The sequence below is a fragment of the Phaenicophaeus curvirostris genome, chromosome 24, assembly GCF_032191515.1.
Source record: "Phaenicophaeus curvirostris isolate KB17595 chromosome 24, BPBGC_Pcur_1.0, whole genome shotgun sequence".
Classification (NCBI taxonomy): Eukaryota; Metazoa; Chordata; class Aves; order Cuculiformes; family Cuculidae; genus Phaenicophaeus; species Phaenicophaeus curvirostris.
In genome coordinates, this window is record NC_091415.1 from 552,935 (window position 1) to 572,148 (window position 19,214).

A 19,214-nucleotide genomic window follows, 5' to 3' on the forward strand; every position below is an offset into this window, starting at 1 on the left:
GGGCTTTGGACCCTTCCAGCTCAAACCCCGCCTCGGTCCCGTGCCCAGCGGGGCCGGAGCAGCCCCAGCCCCGGGGTCGGTACGTGCCGGGGCTCACGGCTCGGCGGGGCCGGGGGGCGGTGCGCACGTGGCGGGCGGGGGGGCGGGGCCTGAGAGGTGGGCGGGGCCTGAGCGGTGACCAGGCCACGCCCCCTCCGAGGACAATAGCGCCGCGGTGGGCGGGGCCAGGCGCGGTGGGCGGGGCTTAACGCGCAGGCCACGCCCCCTCCGCCCCCCTTATAGCGGCGGGGGCGGGGGCGGCGGCGCTCGGCCGGCGGCGGCACGCGCAGGTACGGACCGGACCGGCCACGTGGCGGCACCGGCCGGAGGGTCCCCGCGGCCTCGAGGGTCCCCGGCCGGGAGGGGGTGGTCCCTGCAGCTCCGGGGGTCCCTCCGGTTCCGAGGGGCCCGGGCCGGGAGAGGGGTCCCGGCTTGGGGAGGGAGGTGGGGGGGTCCCCCCACTCGGGGTGACCGGGTCCGGGGGGTGTTTGGTTGCTCCGCGTGGGTGAGGGTCCCGCAGCGATGGTGTTTCTGCATGTCGGTGTGTGGAGGGGGGGCCCTTGTCCCGGTGCCCCCTCTGGCTGGGGGCGGAATCTGGGGGTCCCGGGCGGCTGGGGACGGGGGGCCGGGGTCCCTGTCCCCCCCCCGTGAGTCCCGTTCCCGGCTGGGCTCTTTTGGGGGCCGTAGAGGGGCCCCCGGTAGCGGGGGCACCCGGTAAGGGCAGGGAATGGGGGGTCGGGAAGCCCGCGGTGAGGGGGAGGGAGCGGGGGGTCTCCCGGTCCTCCCCCCGGGTTGTGCGAGCGCTGCTGGGGCGCGAGGGGCTGCACCCCATCGGGATGCTCGCACTAGCCCTCCCGTGCCCCTCGGTAGCCGCGTTTGGAAGCCGCTGGCGTGGGCGAGGGGCTGCAGCCCTCCCGGCGATGTGACCGGCTGCTTGGGGGTCCCGTTTGGGGGGGGTGGGGGTGCTGGGGGACCCGGCCGGCGTCCCCCGAGGAGCCTTTTCCCGTGCGTTTTCGCAGGGGGCTGCGCTGCGTGGTCCTCGGCCGGGGGGGTTGAGGGGCTCCCCCCACCCCCAGGGCTGTTGTTGGCGGTGGGTGCTTGGGGGGCTGTTTGCTCTCCTGGAGATGCTCTGGCTGGGGGGCTAAAGGGGGTCCTGGCTCGGGCAGGGGGTCTGCAAATCCATCCCGGGGCGGGGAGCGAGGCGCTTGGAGCTTGCCCTGAGGACAGGAGCCGGTGGCCACCTCGTAGCCGCGGTGGCCGCTGTGTCCTCCTCGCTCTGCCAGGGCTCTCGGTGCGACCGTTCCCGGTGTTCTTGCACCTTTAAGGTTCTTCTGACGACAAAAGGTTGGGTTTTGTTTTTTTTCTTAGTTGCATCACGAGAAAAAGCCGCTCGTGCGGGTTTTGTGCTCTTCGGCGAGCCTTAAGCCTTTTTGCGGCACGCAGGCATCCCATTTTCATGCTAAGGGGGGTAATTTAGTGCTGCCTGGTGGCTTTGAGCTTTTCTGGCTGTGTCTGCGAGGGAAGAAGCCACCGAGGAGTGGGGCGGGGAGAGCCCCGCTCCCGGCCGGCAGAAACCCCCGGAGCAGGGATTTGGGGCTGAGGGGCTTTCTCAGGTTAATCCCTGGGGTGGTGCATCTTTTAATTACCAACAATACTCTGCTGATGTGCTGCAAAGCTCCCTGGCCCAGAGCCACGGGAGTGGCCGTGTGCCGGCCCGGGGAAGGTGCGAAGCATCCTCCCCTCCCAGGAGCTCCCGGGGGTGCGAATGGGCCCGTGGGCTTTGTTGGCTCCTGCCTCCCACAATTGGCCTGATTTATCTGGCAGCGAAGGTGGAAAATACCCAGTGATGCACGCAATTATTTCACGTATCCTTGATGAGGAGCTGGAAAGCTGCACGTAGGCTGAGGGGGGCGAGGTGCATCCCATTAGGAGCCGCGGCTCCCATCTCATTGTTGCACTTTTACGGCTTTTCCTTTTTCCTTCTGTGCAATCAGCCTGGGGAAAGTGGGAGCCTCTCGCCAGCGGTGCCTGCATGACTCAGTGCAAACGTGTCCTTGGAGCCGCTGCTGTGTGGCTGTGCTGCAGCCAAAGGCGTTTCGTGTGGGGTTACAGGTGATTCCTGGCACCTGGGCGCTGCTGGGTGGGCTTCTCTGCCTCCACCCCCCTTCCTGGCCCTGGTCTGGGGCTTTCCTGGTGGTGGCTGGGGACAGGGACAGCTCGGACCTGTGCTCTGGGGGAGGAGGGTGGCAGTAGAGCTCTGTGGTGGCTCTGGGTCCCTGGTTTTGCAGCTCCTGCCCCTGGCTGCGGTGCAGGTGTCTGATGAAAGAATGCCAGTGCTATCCGGGACCACATTTTTCTCATTCTGAGGATTTCCTCGAGGGAACAGGGTGTTCCTGAGCAGCGCTGGTGCAAGGAGGATCGTTTCTGCTCCCTGGCAGAGCACGGCTCTGCTGGCACTGAACCCCACAGAGGGGCTGAGAGTCCCTGTCCCCTCCTGAGCCCGGGGGGCTCTGCAGGCTGGGGACACCGAGGCTGTGGGAAGCCCTTCCTGAGGGATGGGGGCACGAGCTGAGTCTGGGGCCATCGCCTACCAGTGGTTTTGCACCTCTGGGCTGGAGGGATGGCACCTTGTGGTGCTCTTGGGTGAGTCCCTCAAACCTGCTCCCCACAAGGCTGCAGCTACCTGGTTTGAAGTGGCAGCAGCTGATTACAGAGCGGCTCTGGGTGCTGCACCAGCTCTGGGACTGAAGCCAGTGTGAGCCCAGAGGATGTCCAAAGAGCTGCATGGCATAATGTAACCTGCCTGCACACCCCTCTGGCTCTGCCTGCGGGGTTTTGGGTTGGGGGACTCTGGGAGAGCTTTGGCTGGACTCCAGTAGAGGAATAAGCCAGGCTTTTTGCCTTGGTCTCTTGTTGATGACTTGCTTAGGCTTGACTTCACACTTCTTTGTACCAGTAAGTTGCTCGGTCCTTGCTCATCCATCACTGGTGCTAAGAACTGGGCACAGCAGTCCAAGATGGGACCTATCTGGGAGGCAGAAATAGCTGCCAGTCCTTCTGTTCGATTGGTCGTTCCCCCTAAAGCTCCTGGCAAACCATCCCAACATCCCACTTCAAGGCAGCTCGCAGCCTGCGTGCCGTGGCTGCTGCGCTGGGAGCCGTCCTCGAGCGGCCGAGGGAGCTGTGGGTGCCGGCTTGGGAGCGCCGGGTGCCCGCGGGGTGAGTGGGTGCTCGGTGCCTCTGCAGGCTGGGGCTCGCGCGGGCAGAGGGTGCAGCTGGGAGCAGCGGGGCAGCCGCCGTGCCCTGTGGCGTCTGCCTGTCTGCGTGCCCAGGTTGGCTCGCTGGGCTGGCAGACAGCGGCACGGCTGAGGTGCGCTGGCTGTCCCGGTGAGCTGCTGCTGGCAAAACCCCTGAGCTCGCCCGTGCGAGCTGCTGGCCTCGAGCAGAGCCTGCCCGTCTCGCTGACCTCACCTCACCCCACGAGCCAGCGCAGCGCTGAGCGGGACCTCAATCGCCCATTGTCTTGGTGAGGAGCCCTCGTGAGCGCCGGGCAGTCACGTAGACCATGTGCGCCAGGTTAAACCCCGGCTGTGGGCACCCGCTGGAATTACAGCCCCGCACTTAATGCTATAAACCCGCTTAAAACAGGCAAAAGTAGCGTCTCATTAGCTCATAACAATCTCTATTTCATCTTGCTTCTGGCCAGAAAGAGGCCAATTTGGAAGCTGTAAAGCATTATTGGCTGTGAAAAGCTTGCGGTTGCCAGCACCTCCGTTTCCCCAGCGGTGGGTACGAGGTCTCGCTTTGGTTTTGAGGACCAGATGGGGTGCTCAGGGTCTGCTAGATCCCAGCACGTGGGCTGCAGAGAAATGTCCTGGAGGGATGTTGACACCCTGTGCTGCCCCAGTGCGTGCGGAGCACTGGGAGAGCCCGTCGCTGTGAGCTGGTTTTGGGAGGCTGGGTGAAGGTTAGATGTTTTGTGCTCTTTGGATGCTGGCGGGAAGGGGCACTCGCCAGGCTCCCCTCTGCCAGGGCTGCTGGGCAGGAGCCCCCTCAGAGCAGGGTCTGGTGCTGTCGCCAAGGGTCGGCTTTGTGCCTGGGTGTTTTGGTGTTGCTGTTGGCCAGCTGGGGGCCAGGTCCAGCTGATGGTGTGAGGAGCCCAAATGGCTCTTGTGTGGCAGGGGTGTGCCGGGAGAATTTTTTGCCACCAAGGTCCTGCTCCAAGTGTTGCCAAATCCTTCTCTGGAGCTGGGAGAGAGCGCTCGGAGCAGATGGCTGGGAGCGGCAGTGTTGGGGATGAGCCTCGTGGTTTTCCTGCGTGTGGAGGTGCTGGGTGAGCTCCTGCCTGCGGGAGCCAGCTGTGGGAGCTGGGACTGGGGGTCTGCCCTTCTCCAGCCTGATCTATACAGCTCTGCCAGCTGCTCCGAGTGCCCTGCTCTGTGGGAAGGGTTTTGCAGGCTCTTGCGATGCCAAATGCCAGGTGAGTGGGCACCTGGAGCAGGAGAGCCCTGAGCTGGAGGGATGTGTGGGGAAGCAGATGTGTACAGTGCGTGGTCCCTGCTTGGGTGGAGGCTGTCCCTCTTCTGCTGACCCCAAAATGGAGCGAGGATGCTTTCATAAAAGGTTTGCCCCAGAAATATTTTGTGGCACTTGCAGTGCTTTGATAAATGTGAGCCTCTTGTCTTTCCGCTCTGGAGTCCTGCCAGGCTGGGACTTGAAAAGCGCAGCAATTTGCCACATTATGTAAGTAAAAGTCTTAATCTTTGTTATTGGCCCCTCTGGAGCAGGGAGGACTGTGCTTGTGTGTAGGACCTCGGAGATGGGAAGGGTTTTAGGGTTTTCAGGGTCTGTTTTGAGGTGATAAGAGCCCTCCTTGCCAAGAGGCCTCAATTCCCACTCCCCGTCGCTGTGTAGGTTGCTGCAGGCTACCCATTCCTGCCTGTTAGTCAGGAGGCTTACGGGGAGCAGATTTGATACTTGCCATCATTACTTGGTCTCACCAGTCTTAATTACTGCAGATATGCTTATTTTATTCCCTAATAGGGCAAACTGTAGCTGGCTGCCTGGCAGCTGTGGATTTGATTTCCAAACACCTCTTATGCGTTGCGGCTCTTCCAAAATGGAGCTGTAAATGTCGCAACTGTGTACTGGGTGTTTTTTGCGAAGGGGAGGGAAGCTTTCCAGTTGAACTATATGCCTTGTATGTGCTTTCTTTCCCCCCCCGCCTCTTCTTTGGAACTGCTGCTGTGTCAGGACAAGGAGGAAATAGGCGCAAAGCCTTCATGTGGTTGAAGGAAGAGCTTTTGAAAACTGGTGTTTCTTAATAAGGATTTTCAATGAGTCAGGGAAAAATGTTGTGGCATGCAGAACTCGTCCTGTAAAGCCTCTGGCGTCAGGCTTTGGGAGTCTTGCTTTGTGGTCTCAAGCCTTGCTTGGTTCAGGGTGTTTCGCTGTGCATCAGCAATGCAAGAGGGGTCATGTCTAACCCGCCAGCAGCCCCATATTTATAGAGGTGGCACCTGGGCAGCTGCAGGAGGAGGAAAGCTGCTCACAGGGAAAGAATAAACAGATGAGCCAAGCCCCTGCAGTTTAGCTCGGGAGCAGTGGAAGAACTAAACCTATGAGTGTGTGTCAGGGGCAAAAGGGGAGAATCCCCAGCACGTGGGCTCCCCATGGCTTTTGCTTTTGATAGCTGTTATTGCCGCTAGTTTTAATTAGTGCTCACAAGGAGACTGTGCTCCTTGCTGGTGGTTTTTCTTGCCAGCAGCTGGTAGTCTCATCTTTCAAAAATGTTTTGGGCACATCAGTGTAGTTAGTGATGCTTTATACCTCACCGAACACAGAGCTCAGTGTGACTCAAAGCAAGAGGTGGCTGGAAACTCCAGCGGGCAGCCTGTGTGGGAAAGTGATGTGAGGCACAACCCGGTGGCTTTCAGAGAGAGAGAAGAGCCTGACGGGTGGGTGGGCTGCTGCCCCTGCTGAGAGGTACGAGGTCTCTGTGGAGCATGGCACCTTTCTCTCTGCTCGCTGGTGCCTGTGGATGCAGTGGGAGCCCTGGGGACGCTGCAGCTGGGCATCCCAGCATCGGATGGGCTACACGGTGTCAAAGGGACTGCGGGGCTGTGGTCCCCAAGGGTCTGAGAGGGGAAACCGGCTCCTGGGCAGAGTTCAGCCGTGGACGTGCCCGGGACAGCGTCTTGTAAATGATTCCTTTGTTGGAGCAGTGGGTGGCTTGGATCTGCTTGTGATGGTCATGTGTCGCACTGGCCAGGATGCAGGAAAATACCCGCCAGTGCAAATCGCAGGCGAGGTCGGGCTAAACCAGGCTTAGCAGCTTACGGAAACCAGCTTCCCGTGCTTCGCTTCCTTGTGCCCGTGTGGGTCTGAGGCATCACCTGAGCACGTCCTGGTGTCGGGTGGCTCAGGCAAACCCGGTGCGGTATCCAGTGACTTTGGTGTCAGGTAGGAGTGGGGTCTCCCTGCAGCTCGGGGCCGCTGGCTGCGCTTCCACCAGGATGCCTGGATCCTTGGATGGCACCGGAGTGACACGGAGCAAGCCGAAGCGAGGCTGGTGTCTCTGCTCCGTGTGGTGTGCTGAGGGCACGCGGGGACGTGCCAGGTAGATGCTGGCGTGTCAGCAGCTGTGGGTGAGATGGTAATCTCACTGTGAGCCTAAATGGATGCGTGCTATAAATAGGAGGCTGCACCTCCCTGAGCCACGCTGCTCCGGGGCTGCTGCCGCATCTGGAGACCCGGGCAGCTCTGGGAGAGCTCTTCTGCTCGGAGGGGGCATTGTCTTCAAGTGGAAGCCTGAGCAGCAGAGCAGACAGTGGCAGAGCGAGGGGTGGGTTCCGGAGAAGGAGCCTGGTGTCCCCCTGCCCTTGGCTGATGAGGCGACTCTGGTTGTTGTGGGAGTCAAAGTGGCTTCTCAAACCCACCGGGGCAGACGGGAGCTCTGGGAAGCGCAGCCATTCCTGCTGCTTTGAATAGTGTAAACCACGCTTGTGAGCAGCTGTGCTGGTTGCGTTTCCTCCCCGGGATGCTTGTGCCGTGCTTGGCCGCCTCAAACAGCCCGTTTGCCACAGCCCGGGGTGCGATCCAGCTGTGCAGCAGCTGCAGTGCGGGGGAGGCATGAGCAGCCTGACCCTGCCGCTTTGCAAGTTGCTTGGAATTGGCCTCTCCGAGGGGATCCCACACCTCAGCAAGCCTGGATGATGCTTTTCCATTGATTTTCTTTTCTACGCCCTTCTGGCTTTGAGTTTTTAAGGTGCATTGTTTTTATGCCTAGGGGTTGCTTGTGCTGGGCTGGGGGGGGACCCTGCTGGGCTGAACCCCCAAGGAGCTGGGCTTTGCCAGGGTGCTCTGCTGGGCAGTGCTGGCAGCACACGGGAGCCTTCCCCGTTCACTGCTCAGGCTTAGGTTTAGCCACAGCCCATGACCTTCAGCGCTGGTGAGGGTGCTGTGATTCCTGCCTGCTCTTTGTTTGGGGGTGTCCTGGCTCTGCCTGTGGACTTATTTCCCCTGCTTGGTCTGCATTTCATGACCTGGCTGTTCTGCTCCTGCTCTGGGTGGCTCAGGGCTTCCTTAGGTTTTGCAGAGCTGGGATCGTGGTCCTGGAGAGGCTGCTGGGACTTTGCCTGGGCAGGCGAGCTCCGAGCAGACTGGCTGCTGCCCTGCTCCATGTTCCTGGTACCCTGGCTGCTGCTGGCAAGGATGCTGCCTGCCCTTTGCGGCTCGAGTCAGAGTGTCGTATCTTAAATGTGTTGCTTATAAATACCTGCTGGCCAGGGATCTTGAAGGCCAGCTGCAACCCGAACGTGCGTTTTGGGACAACCTTGAGGCTTGTGTGCTGCTGAACCCTGAGTGTTCATCGCTCAGAGCAGCTCTCCTGGGGCGCCGGTGCTGTCCCATGCTGGGTAGTAGGGATGCAGTTTCCTCCTTTCACCTGAGCCAATACTTCATCCTTTGCAGATCTCTGAACCCCCGCTGAGTCACTGCCAACTCGGTTCAAGATGCCGCCGGCCATCGGAGGCCCTGTGGGCTACACCCCTCCTGAAGGAGGATGGGGATGGGCCGTGGTCATCGGAGCCTTCATCTCTATCGGGTTCTCCTACGCCTTCCCCAAATCCATCACAGTGTTCTTCAAAGAGATCGAGGTCATCTTCAGTGCGAGCAGCAGCAAAGTCTCCTGGATCTCCTCCATCATGCTGGCTGTTATGTACGCAGGAGGTAAGTGGACCTGAGACAGCAGCGTGTGAGCTTGCGCATCCCATGGGATGCGGCTGGCTCTGATCCGCACCTCCTGTAGTGGCAGCAACCAGAACCAAAGTTGGAATTCTCTCACGTGGGAGCGAAACTTCCCTGAGCAAGTCTGTTTGAAGGAGGTTGCTCAAAAAAGTTCTATTTAATGCCCAGAATGTGAAAACCAGGTTAATCTGTTCTCTTCTGTAAAGCTGTAAGTAAAATCTTTCCGGGGAATTATGACTTGGATAATTCTGCCCTTGTCCTTGTTACGGTGCACGGCGAACGCTGTGGCTGCTTCCAGCGCCCGAAGGCCAGGGAGAGCCTGCACCACGTGGAGGAGTCCTGCTCACAGGGTTGCTTTTAGATAAGACATGGATTTTTTTTAATTTTACATTTTTAATTGAGCAAACTGGCTGTATCTCGGGGTCTGTCCCAATTTCTGCTCAGCAGTGCTCTGGAGGGCACTGGAACCTGGCGCTGCCTGCTCCTCCTTGCTGATGCTGAGTGGTGCTGTGGGCAGCTTGTGCCATTCGAGGGTGCAGTGAAAACAGACTTGAGCAGAATAAAGCAAAACTACCTAAACTGAAGCAGCTCCCTTCCCCCGCCCTTCAGAAACTGCTTCTTGAAGTCTGTTAATCCCCAGGCTGCGTGCCTCACACTTGTCTTTACCCAGCAAGGAGCAGGCTCCCCACAGGGTGATGCGCTCCTGGCCCTTGCTGGTCTCCCAGCCGCGGTGTCTCGCCTGCAAACACAGCTTTGCACTGGGGCACTTGCCTGAAAGGAGCTCTTATTGGGAGCTGGCTGTTGTGTCCACTTCAGAGGCGAATCGGAGCTTGTACTGCTGCCATCCCAGCTGGCAAACTGCCTGCGTCCTCCTTGCATTTGTGCATGGAAAGGAGCTGACGTCAGCGCCTGGCTGAGCACGAGGCTTTTCCTTTGGGGAACAGGCTCTGCTTTGTCCTCGCTCAGCTAGCGAAGCGACCAGCACATTTCCCTGCTCCGATGCTATAACAAGCTTGTAAACCGTGTAACTGCCTTAATGAGACTCAATCTGGGCCATTCCTCCCCTCCTAACAGCTCTGAGCTGGTTCCTCTGGGTGCCCTGGGGGCAACACTGCCTGGAGCTGCCTGGCAGCTGGAGAACTCCCTCCTCCAGCCCTGGAATTGTCCCCTTGTCCCCCTCTGCCCATGCTGACACTGCCTCTCTGGCTCCCCTTAAACTGGTACTGTTAAATCCCAAGAGCTTGCCAGGCTTGAGCTGCTTTGCCTGAAAGCTGGTGGCAGGGATGCTGGAGCTACCCTGCTCACTCCAGGGCTCTGGCAGCCTCTGCTGGATGTGAGTTGTGCTGGGCTGGTTGCAGTAGGCACCCTGGTCTCCATCCCTAGGAGCACCTTCCTGCTGCAACTGTGCGCTTGCTTGGAGGCACAAAAAATAGCTCAGGCTCTGGCAAAGCACCCTGTGCTGATGGTATCACACAGAGCTGGGGCAGCTCCTGTCCCAGGCAGGACCGGGGTGGTGGAACAGTGTGTCCTGTACCCTGACACAGCCTGTGTGTGGCCACAGTCAGGGTACAGGAATGTTGGCATCTCAAATGCCCGTTTTGCAGCTCCAGATTGGCATTAGGGAGGACTCTGGTTCTGTTACTTACATTTTTTTCCAAAGCGTGAATAATCAAAATAGATCAGCTGGTGTTTAGTCAGCAACGCTTTGTGTGAATCTGTAAGGTAGGAATGGGGCTGAATTCTTTTCCCCTTTTAATTAACATAAAAGGGGTTGGGATGGGGATTGCCACCAGGGTCTGTGGTGCTGCCCTTGGAGCCACCGCTCCCTGCTGGGTTTCCTGGAGGAAAGGCCAATGTCTGCCTTTAGACTCTGTCCAGGGGCATCACATTTGCAGAGTTCAAGGTCCAGGTTTTGGAAAGTGCTGAGCGCTCTGTAGGGAAGCGTTTGGGGCCTGGGGTGATGTGGCAGCCCCCGGGTGCTGCGTCTCCTGTGTCCAGGGCCGCGGCATCGGGTCAGGGCTGGCACGTAGGCACCACGAGGGGAGCGGGATGCTGGGGGCTTGGGGCAGCCGCCGTGGCAGCTGGGCTTCTGTAGCCTTCTCCAGGCTTTGTTTAAACTGGGCAAAAAGGTCAAGTATCGTCTGAGGACCCATGAATAACATGTTGACAACGTTGCTATCTGTTAATGGCAAAGCGAGCTCTGTTAATATTCAATGGGTGTTCGTTCAGTTTATTTAAATACATTTTAGTATCTGTAGAGCAAGCTTTGCAGTATCTAATCACTGTTTGCTTTGGATTAAAGCTCCTGATAATGAAGCACTTAGAAGGCAGGCACTAAGCAATTGGGCTCTTCCTATCACAGGAGTAGAAGTGAAAACAGAAGCACCCTGTGCCCATCAAAGCTGCTCCTTCACAGCTTTGGTCTCCAACAGAAACATCTTGCAGGAGGTGGTGGTTGCTGAGCACTTGCTTTGCTGCCACCCTGACCTGTGGTGGGCAAGGCAGAGCCTGCATGGAGCCCGGAGCTTCACCCTGTCCCAAACTCCTGTCCCTGGGGGTGGCTGATGCGCCTGCAGCTTGTTTTATCCCACAGGAGGCAGCTTGCTTGGAGAAGTCGCAGCTTATCACAGCCACAAACAGCCTCTGGTGTGCAGCAGAAGCTGTGGTGTAGTGGCACTGGCTGGAGGCTCACTCCTTTGGCTGGGGTCTGGCGTGTGCTCTAAGCAAATGTTGCTCTTATCTCCATCTCTCCAGACCTTCTGTCCTTTCCCCTTGCCCCAGTTCCCTCGCTGGGTGAAGCGTCACTGTGTGAAAGCTGGAAGCCTGTGGCAATAAACCTCCTGCGTCTGGCTTGTCTCTCGTGCAAAGGTAACTCATCTCTGGGTGTTTGTCCTTCCCAGGTCCCATCAGCAGCATCCTGGTGAACAAGTACGGCAGCCGGCCCATCATGATCGCGGGCGGCTGCCTCTCCGGCTGTGGGCTGATCGCTGCATCCTTCTGCAACACCGTGGAGGAGCTCTACTTCTGCGTGGGGGTTGTAGGGGGTAAGTGATGGCTTTGCCCTGGCAAGGCTGCGGCAACCAGGCTTCTCCTGAGGCAGCCAGAGGAGCAACCTAAACCCAGTAATTACTATGGAATGCCCCAAATTAATTTGCATAAATCCTGATTGCTGTTATGTCTTCTAGTAAGAGATGCCCTCAGTAAGGTAACAGAGGAACTGTGCACGGGGTGAGGATTTGGTACTGAAAATAGAGCACTGGTCCTTCCTGCCTTGGGTTATGGTTGTGCCCCACCAGCCCATGTAAGGTTTCATAGAATCATGGAACGGTTTGGGTTGGAAGGGACCTCAAAGCCCACCCAGTCCCACCCTCTGCCATGGGCAGGGACACCTCCCACTGGATCAGGGGCTCCAAGCCCCATCCAGCCTGGCCTTGAACCCCTCCAGGGATGGGGCAGCCACCCCTGCTCTGGGCAGCCTGGGCCAGGGCCTCCCAAGCTTAAAAGCAAAACATTTCTCCCTAAGATCTCATCTCAATTTCCCCTCCTTCAGCTTAAAACCCTTCCCCCTTGCCCCATCCCTGCCCTCCCTGATCAAGAGCCCCCCCAGCTTTCCTGTAGGCTTGCTTGCCACAGGCCAGGGCAATTGCCCCCTTTTGGCTCCCAAACTCCTGTGTTGGGCTTTGCTGCTGCCCTGGCCCCGTCTCCCATGTCAGCAGCTGTGGGCAAGTGCTGCTTGTGCAGTCGGGAAGCTGACACGACTGAACCAGAGCTGTGAAACCCCCAGAGCTAAACCCCCTCCCCCTGGTCCCAGCCAGCTGGTGCTCGTGGGGGTGGTTCACTCTGAGCCTTCTTCTCTCCTCCAGGCCTTGGACTCGCCTTTAACTTGAACCCAGCCTTAACCATGATCGGCAAGTACTTCTTCAAGAAGCGTCCCCTGGCCAATGGGCTGGCGATGGCCGGCAGCCCTGTCTTCCTCTCCACCCTGGCACCGATCAACCAGCTCTTCTTCGGCATCTTTGGTTGGCGTGGCAGCTTCCTCATCCTCGGCGGCCTCTTGCTGAACTGCTGTGTTGCTGGATCCCTGATGCGGCCCATCGGCCCCAAACCAGATCAGCTGAAGAAAGAGGCCAACAAGGAGGTGCTGCAAGAAGCGGGGAAGGTGGTGAAAAAGGACGACGGGGATACCAGCACAGACCTCATGGGTGGGAAGGCCAAGAAAGAGAAGACCACGCTTTTCCAGACGATCAACAAGTTCTTGGACCTGTCGCTGTTCACGCACCGGGGCTTCCTGCTCTATCTCTCGGGCAATGTGATCATGTTCTTTGGCCTCTTCACTCCCTTGGTTTTCCTCAGCAATTATGCGAAGAGCAAGAAGATTGCTAATGAGTCTGCGGCCTTCCTGCTCTCCATCCTGGCCTTTGTAGACATGGTGGCCAGACCTTCCATGGGACTGGTGGCAAACACCAAGTGGATCAGACCCAGAGTCCAGTATTTCTTTGCTGTCTCTGTCATTTACAACGGGGTGTGCCACCTCCTGGCTCCCATGTCCACCACCTACGCCGGCTTCTGCATTTACGCTGGCTTCTTTGGCTTTGCCTTTGGCTGGCTGAGCTCAGTCCTGTTTGAGACCCTGATGGACCTGGTGGGAGCACAGCGTTTCTCCAGCGCTGTTGGCCTGGTGACCATTGTGGAGTGCTGCCCTGTGCTGCTGGGACCCCCTCTGCTAGGTAGGCTGTGCTGTGCTTTGCTAGGATGCTCTGCCTGGGTCCCCCAAGCCGTGCTCAGACCCCAGCAGGGCTGAGGGTCGGGGAGAACCAGCCCTGAGGCTCCCCCAGCACCTGGGGATGGATGAGAAGGTGGGGGCTGAGCCCCTGGCCTGGGGTGAGGGAGCTGGGGTGGAGGAATTGAGGCTTGAAGCTGAGGGTGGTGGGCTTGGGCTGCTCTTGGAAGCATCTCCATGATCTAGAGCCCTTCTGGGAGGGTGTTGCTAAGCTGTCCCCAATCTGTCCCTCAGGGAAACTCAATGACATGTACGGTGACTACAAGTACACGTACTGGGCCTGCGGGATCATCCTCATCGTCTCTGGGATCTACCTCTTCATCGGCATGGGCATCAACTACCGCCTGGTGGCAAAGGAGCAGAAGGCGGAGGAGAAGGCGAGGAAGGAAGGGAAAGAGGAGGAGACCAACGTGGATGAGGCAGAGAAGCAGAAAGAGGCGAACAACGATGTGGCCCCCTCGCCTCAGAAGAGCGCAGAGGACGGCGTCAAAGAGGAGGAGAGCCACATGTGAGGGACCGGTCTCAAACCCGGAGTGTCGGGAAGCGCTGCTGCCCTGGCGCGGCGGCCGGGCAATGCTCCGCTGGCGCTGGGCGGCTGTGAGAAGTGTTTAAACCAGGGGTTCATTTTAACCAGCTCTGAACTGTCTTTCCATCTGTGTTCAACAAAGGTAACAGGGCTACATGCGCAGTATCCTCGTGTCGGGGGGCAGGGGGGCTTTTTATAGTCTGGCTTTTTAACAGTATCATGAATGTACTAATCTCATGTGCCTTACAGTCTTCGTACCTAGCCGAATCTGGATGAGCCTTAACTCTAAACTGTGCTTTAGCTCTGTATTCTGCTCGTGGGGGTGGGGTGTGTACGTATGCGTGTGTTTTGGGGAAGTTTTTGTTGTTAAAAAGCCATAAAAGCAGGATACTGGATTTGTTGGAGCACGATGGGCTTCAGGGCCGCCCCAGATGAATCCTGCTTCACACGCTTCTTACTGCGGGCCCTCCGTGGAGGGGGAGATCGGCACGGGGCAGGGGGGTCTCCGGCTCCTGTGCCGGGTGCCTCCTGGCGCTGTAGGTGGTCTTTAGGTATGTTTTGAAAACACTTTAGCTACTGTAGTTCTTTAAAAATCCCTCTTTTGTAGTTGTGCTCTCACGGGATATTCGGGTTGGAGAGGGACGGCCGCGGTTCGGGTTGGGCGGCGTCGCCTGTCCCGGTGTGCCCGGTGCCCGCAGCCGAGCCCTCGGTGGGGTGGGCTGGGGTCCTGCTGTGCCCCCCAGCCCTGCCCCCTCAGTGCCTCTTCTCAGCCAGATGCTGGATGATGTGAAACGGGTGCGAGGGTCGGGGGATGCTCTCGGTCCTCCCGTGGGGTGGGTTCCACCCTAGCATCCCTGCCCCGGTTGGTCCCCTTGGACAGGAGTGCCGGGGTGGGGCAGGTGGAGATGGAACATCCCTGAGACAGGCCTTCTGCTTTTGCTCTTCTATCTTGTAGAGAAACCTCTTTTACTTGCTTCTGTTCAACTGAGACCTTAAGGTGGCGGATGCCAAACCACTCACATCATGTAAGGGGGAGGAAAGAATTTGTACGTATTTATTTTTTATTTTTTAGTGCTGGAAAATATCTCAACGTACGTGGAGCAGGTTAATGGCTCTCAAGTTCTAGTAAATGTTGATCAGAAATAATGTAAGAGGCTGAGTTTTTTTCAAATAAACTTGTTTGGTTTTTTACAATTTACCCATCAGATGTTGAACTTCTTTCCTAGAATCACACTTCTGTGTGCCAGGTGACCTGTGTCGGGGTCAGCTCTGGGGAGAGGCGAGTGGGGCTGTGGTAGCACCTGGGTTTCCACCCACTAAGCAAGCACTGTTGGATGTGGAAGCTGCTCCTCATTGAGTAAGGATGAGATGCCCTTCATGCAAATTCTCCAAGGAAAGCGCATTCCCTGGTGCTTGGGCATGACTGGCTGGGGCCATCTGGGCAGTCAGCCCTGAGCTGTTTTCTAGGGGTGGCCTCGATGCCCTGTCCCCCCTGTGCTGTGGGACTGGAGCTGGGTGCCAGCCCTGATGGCTCCGTGCCCTCTCTGGAGCCTCCTGTGGGGCTACCTCGCTGCTGGGGAGGTGCAAGGGACAGAGGAGGGTGTGGGGGTGTTCAGGAGCAGTGCTCCTGCCCCATATTAAGCTATAAAGTGATTCAGACTTGATGTCACAGAACTGCCAGGCCTGTAAGGACAGAGCATGGGGCTCTTGCTGTGGGGCTGGCAGCACCATGGGGCACGGACCCTGCCCTGCAGCAGCCTGGCTGAGCAGGAGCTGTGTCTCTGCCTGTTCCTCCTTTGTGGCTCTGCTCAAAAGAGCAGAGCTGTGCCGCGTTGCGTCACAAGGCGTCTGTGATACTGGGAAGAACAAGAGTTGCGCCCCTTGCTTTTATCTGCTCAAAAACTGGAGCTAAAATACACTGGGATGTGGTGTAACTGGTGGGAGCCCTCGCTCCCCCTGTGGTGGAGGATGCTCAAGCCCTTTTAGCCTTTGTGGAGCTGCTGTTCTGTGAGAAGAGGGGTTGTGGGTCCATCCCTGTGGGCTCCACTGCGGGCTGGGAGCCGCTGAGCCCTGCGAGGGGCTGTGGGTGCCCTGGCTCCAGCGGGTGAGCAGCGGGCATCGCCGCTGGGCTCTGCTGCCGCGCAGCCAGCCCCTGCGTTATTGCTCAGGTTTCCTGTGCCAGGCCCCCTTCCTCCTGGCGCAGCAAAATAAAATTCCCTTCATAGCATGCAGAATTGAGGAAATACTTGGGCGCTAATTCCCATGCAGTTTGTTTTCTCAAACATCTGAGGTTGCTGGCCAGAAATATTCGACAGTGGCCGGGGGGAGCTCCCAGGGGAGCGGGCAGTAGCTCCGGTTGCTGTCTGGGAACTGCTGCCCAGGGCCGGTGGCCACCGAGGTGGCTGCTGTGGGTGAACCAGGTGGCCCTGGGCTACCTTCTTTTAGGGTATGTGGGAGGGGGCTGCTGGGTGGTGCTGCCTCTGCCCTGGCATTGGGGCACCCCCAACCCAGCGCCTTGTACCCTGCAGGTGCCCTGGACCCCCTGCTCCTTGCTGTGGGGCTGGAGCATCTCCTGCTGTGCTGCCCCTGGTACCTTGAGGGGCCCGGGGAGTCGGCAGCACCGCACCAGAGCTCCTGGCTGCCCAGAACAGCCTAATCCTCCCCACAATGCGGCACAATCCCCGTCCTGGCGCGGGGGGAGCCCGTCCACAGAGCTCATTCATGTGACAAGCATGAGGAGGGGATCTGGGTCCCTGCGCGGCTCCCGCTGCGTCTGCTGAGTTTATTCAGGTTTTTCAGGAGATTTGGGTTCTGCTGAGTGTGCAGCTCCAGCCGAGTGCACGGGGCTGCTGCTCTGCAAACAGCCGCGGCGTTCCCAGCCGTGCGGTGAGGGAGGGCTGGGAGCGAGGCAGTGGGTGCCCCGGCTGGGACAGGGCAAGGAGAGTTGTAGAATCGCTAAGGTTGGAAAAGATCTCCGAGGTCATCCAGTCCAACCACCAGCCCAACGCCACCATGCTGACTAACCCGTGTTCCCACGTACCACGATGGGGTGGCCGCTGGTGGCTGCCACAGTCGCACAGTGGGCGCGGGGTCCCTGCTGTGCCCATCGCTGCTTCTACTGAGGCTTTGATGCGAGCTGGGGCTGCAGAGATGCCTTTTTCTGCATCACCCACCCCCTCAAGCTTGCAGCTGAGAAGGAGGAACCCACAGAGGAACTCATAGCCCTTGGAGAAGCCTCCATCCTCTTCCTCTTTCTCCTCAGGCAGCGGCCACGGCTCAATCTTTGCTGCCTGGCTGGGACTGAGCAGGGAGCGCCACGGCCTCGGAGCGTATGAGCAGAGCTGCATTAGGGGAGACAGATAATCAATCGCTACAAGATGATCGTCAATTGTTTTCACTGCACGTTATATCCTGTTAATGAGAGCCCTTTGCTGGTGTCATGGAGCCATTAGGGGAGGTGAGCGATGCTCGGTGGCTGCGCGGCGGGGTGAGGGGAGCACAGGGTGGAGGCACCGTGCTCACTGCAAACACCACCAAGGACGATCCCTGCTGCACTTTGCTCGAGCTTTTTCCCTGGGCAGACCTGAGACCTTTGCTCTGCTTCATGCAAAGTGTGTCGTCCTTGTGTTGCTCAGGGGCAGCCGTGGTGCCCACAGGCGCTCGGGGCGGCTCCGGGCCAGCCGGGCAGAGGAGGTGTTTGTGCAGAAGGCTGGTTGGTCCCATCTGCGCCACGTGCCGTGACTGCACGGTGGGAAGAGGCTGCACCAGCCCCACGATGGGACCCGACACGTCCCGAGCACCAGGATTGCTGGGGATGGGAGGTCCATGCCCAGAGCTGCAGCCAGCGCCCTGCGTGCTGGAGGAAGGAGAGGCTCCTCGACACCCTGGGTGCCACCAGACCTGGCAGGAGGGAGTCATGAGGCTGATTTCCGTGGATGCCCACAGATGAGCTGATAAACCCTGCTGTAAATCAGCAGAGCCTCCTGGGGCCACAGAGCATCACCTGCTCATGCCTCTCGGGCTGCCAGCCTCCCGGCAGGGGCTGTTGTTGCCATGCTGCCCCGTGATGTTGTTCTGTGGCTTGATATGAATTTAATTATTGCTATTAACCATGAGAAGGGGCTGTGCTGGTGGCTTGGAGAGCCGGACATCGAGATTGACAGCCAGAAGGGCTGGTTGCTGGCAGAATTAGGGCTGGGGCAGAGCGCTGGTGACCTGCCCCAGGGGCGGCTTCGTCCCACAGCATCGCCGGCTGACCCAGCGTGGCACAGCAGGAACCTCTGCTCCTCACGGAGCACCAAGCCACGTGCTGGATGCCAGCGGTGCCAAGATGGGCCCGTTTCAGGACACGGCCCTGGAGACCTGGACACGCATCCTGTGCAAGAGCTGGCACAGGGTCAGAGCTGCAACCACGGGAACCACGCACGGAGGCGTCCGGGGGCTGCAGGTGGGAGCTGGGATGGGACCTGGGGGATCCCAGGGCTGTGGGGAGCTGATCCATCCCGCCTGCCCCTGCAGCTCTGGGCAGGGAGCTGGGAACCATTGCACTAGGAAAAGATTAATGCAGAGTAAATCAAAACAGTATGATCCTAGCCACGATTAACAAAGTATTAATTAATTATGTACCCACAGAAAAGAAGATAGCTAATTACCTTCTATGGAAAATTAAGGGGGAAAAGGCAGAAAATGAAGCATGTTTGAAATTTAATTAGAGGCCACACATTGTGCACAAGAATGAGCCTGGGTTTGTGAGTTTAATTGTTTGCAGTTGCGGATCAGCATCTCGTTTTCGTCTCCTCCCCATCGGGCTGCAGTGGTGCTGGGCTCCCAGCTCCCCTCTGCCCCGATGTCCTCGCAGCCCCTCGAGAGCCTGAGCTGCTCCCACACACGGGGTCTGAGACGCCCGCTGACCCCTCCAGAGCTCCCCGTCCCAGGAGCACCTGCAGACAAGGGAGCGGTGAGGCTGAACAGGCTTTGAGCTGCACTAAACCGTGTGAAATGCAACCACTGCTGCAGCCGGATGACTCAGTGACGAAGAGTCAAGTCCCACGCCGCGGTGTGTCACAGCCCTGACATCTTCATTGCTTTTATCTGCTTTCAACTCAGACTGCAGCAAACCGGCTGGCGATTACCGCCTTCCCGGAGACACCCGGGAGGTTAATCCCTTGATCCTGGTGCACCCGGGCGAGAGGCGATGCTGCTGGTGAAGAGCTGGGTGCTGCAGGAGCATCGCCAGCTGCCCCCAGTCGCGGCTCCAGCTCTGCCCGGCACCTACGTGCGGCCGGGCACCATTCCCACAGCGGGTGCCGCGTGGCCCAAGGGGCACCCAGGCAGCTCTGGAGCTGTTTGCCAGCTTTATCCCTGCCTGGGATCCTGCAGCCCCTCATCCCAGCCTCTGTCTGGGGTCCCACAGCCTTTTATCCCATCCTCTCTTCCCAACCCCTCCTCCCAGTCCCTCATCTTTTCATCTCAGCTCCTCATCACATCCTCTCATCCCCACCCCTCTTCCCAGTCCCTCAGCCCCCCATCACATCCTCTCATTCCCTCATCCCAGCCTCTCATCCTGTCATCCCTTCATCCCATCCCTCACCCCTTCATCTAAGCCCCTCATCACCTCATCCC

General features: G+C 58.7%; 1 protein-coding gene across 1 annotated transcript; it reads left to right on the forward strand.

The window, feature by feature from the left end:
• The first annotated feature begins 267 nt into the window (after window positions 1-267).
• Window positions 268-14,790, forward strand: SLC16A1 (solute carrier family 16 member 1). Its single transcript, XM_069875660.1, has 5 exons — window positions 268-329; window positions 8,011-8,268; window positions 11,187-11,330; window positions 12,150-13,013; window positions 13,301-14,790. Exons 2-5 carry the CDS (start codon window positions 8,052-8,054, stop codon window positions 13,576-13,578), a joined length of 1,503 nt encoding a protein of 500 aa, XP_069731761.1. The 5' UTR covers window positions 268-329; window positions 8,011-8,051; the 3' UTR covers window positions 13,579-14,790.
• The last annotated feature ends 4,424 nt before the right edge of the window (window positions 14,791-19,214 follow it).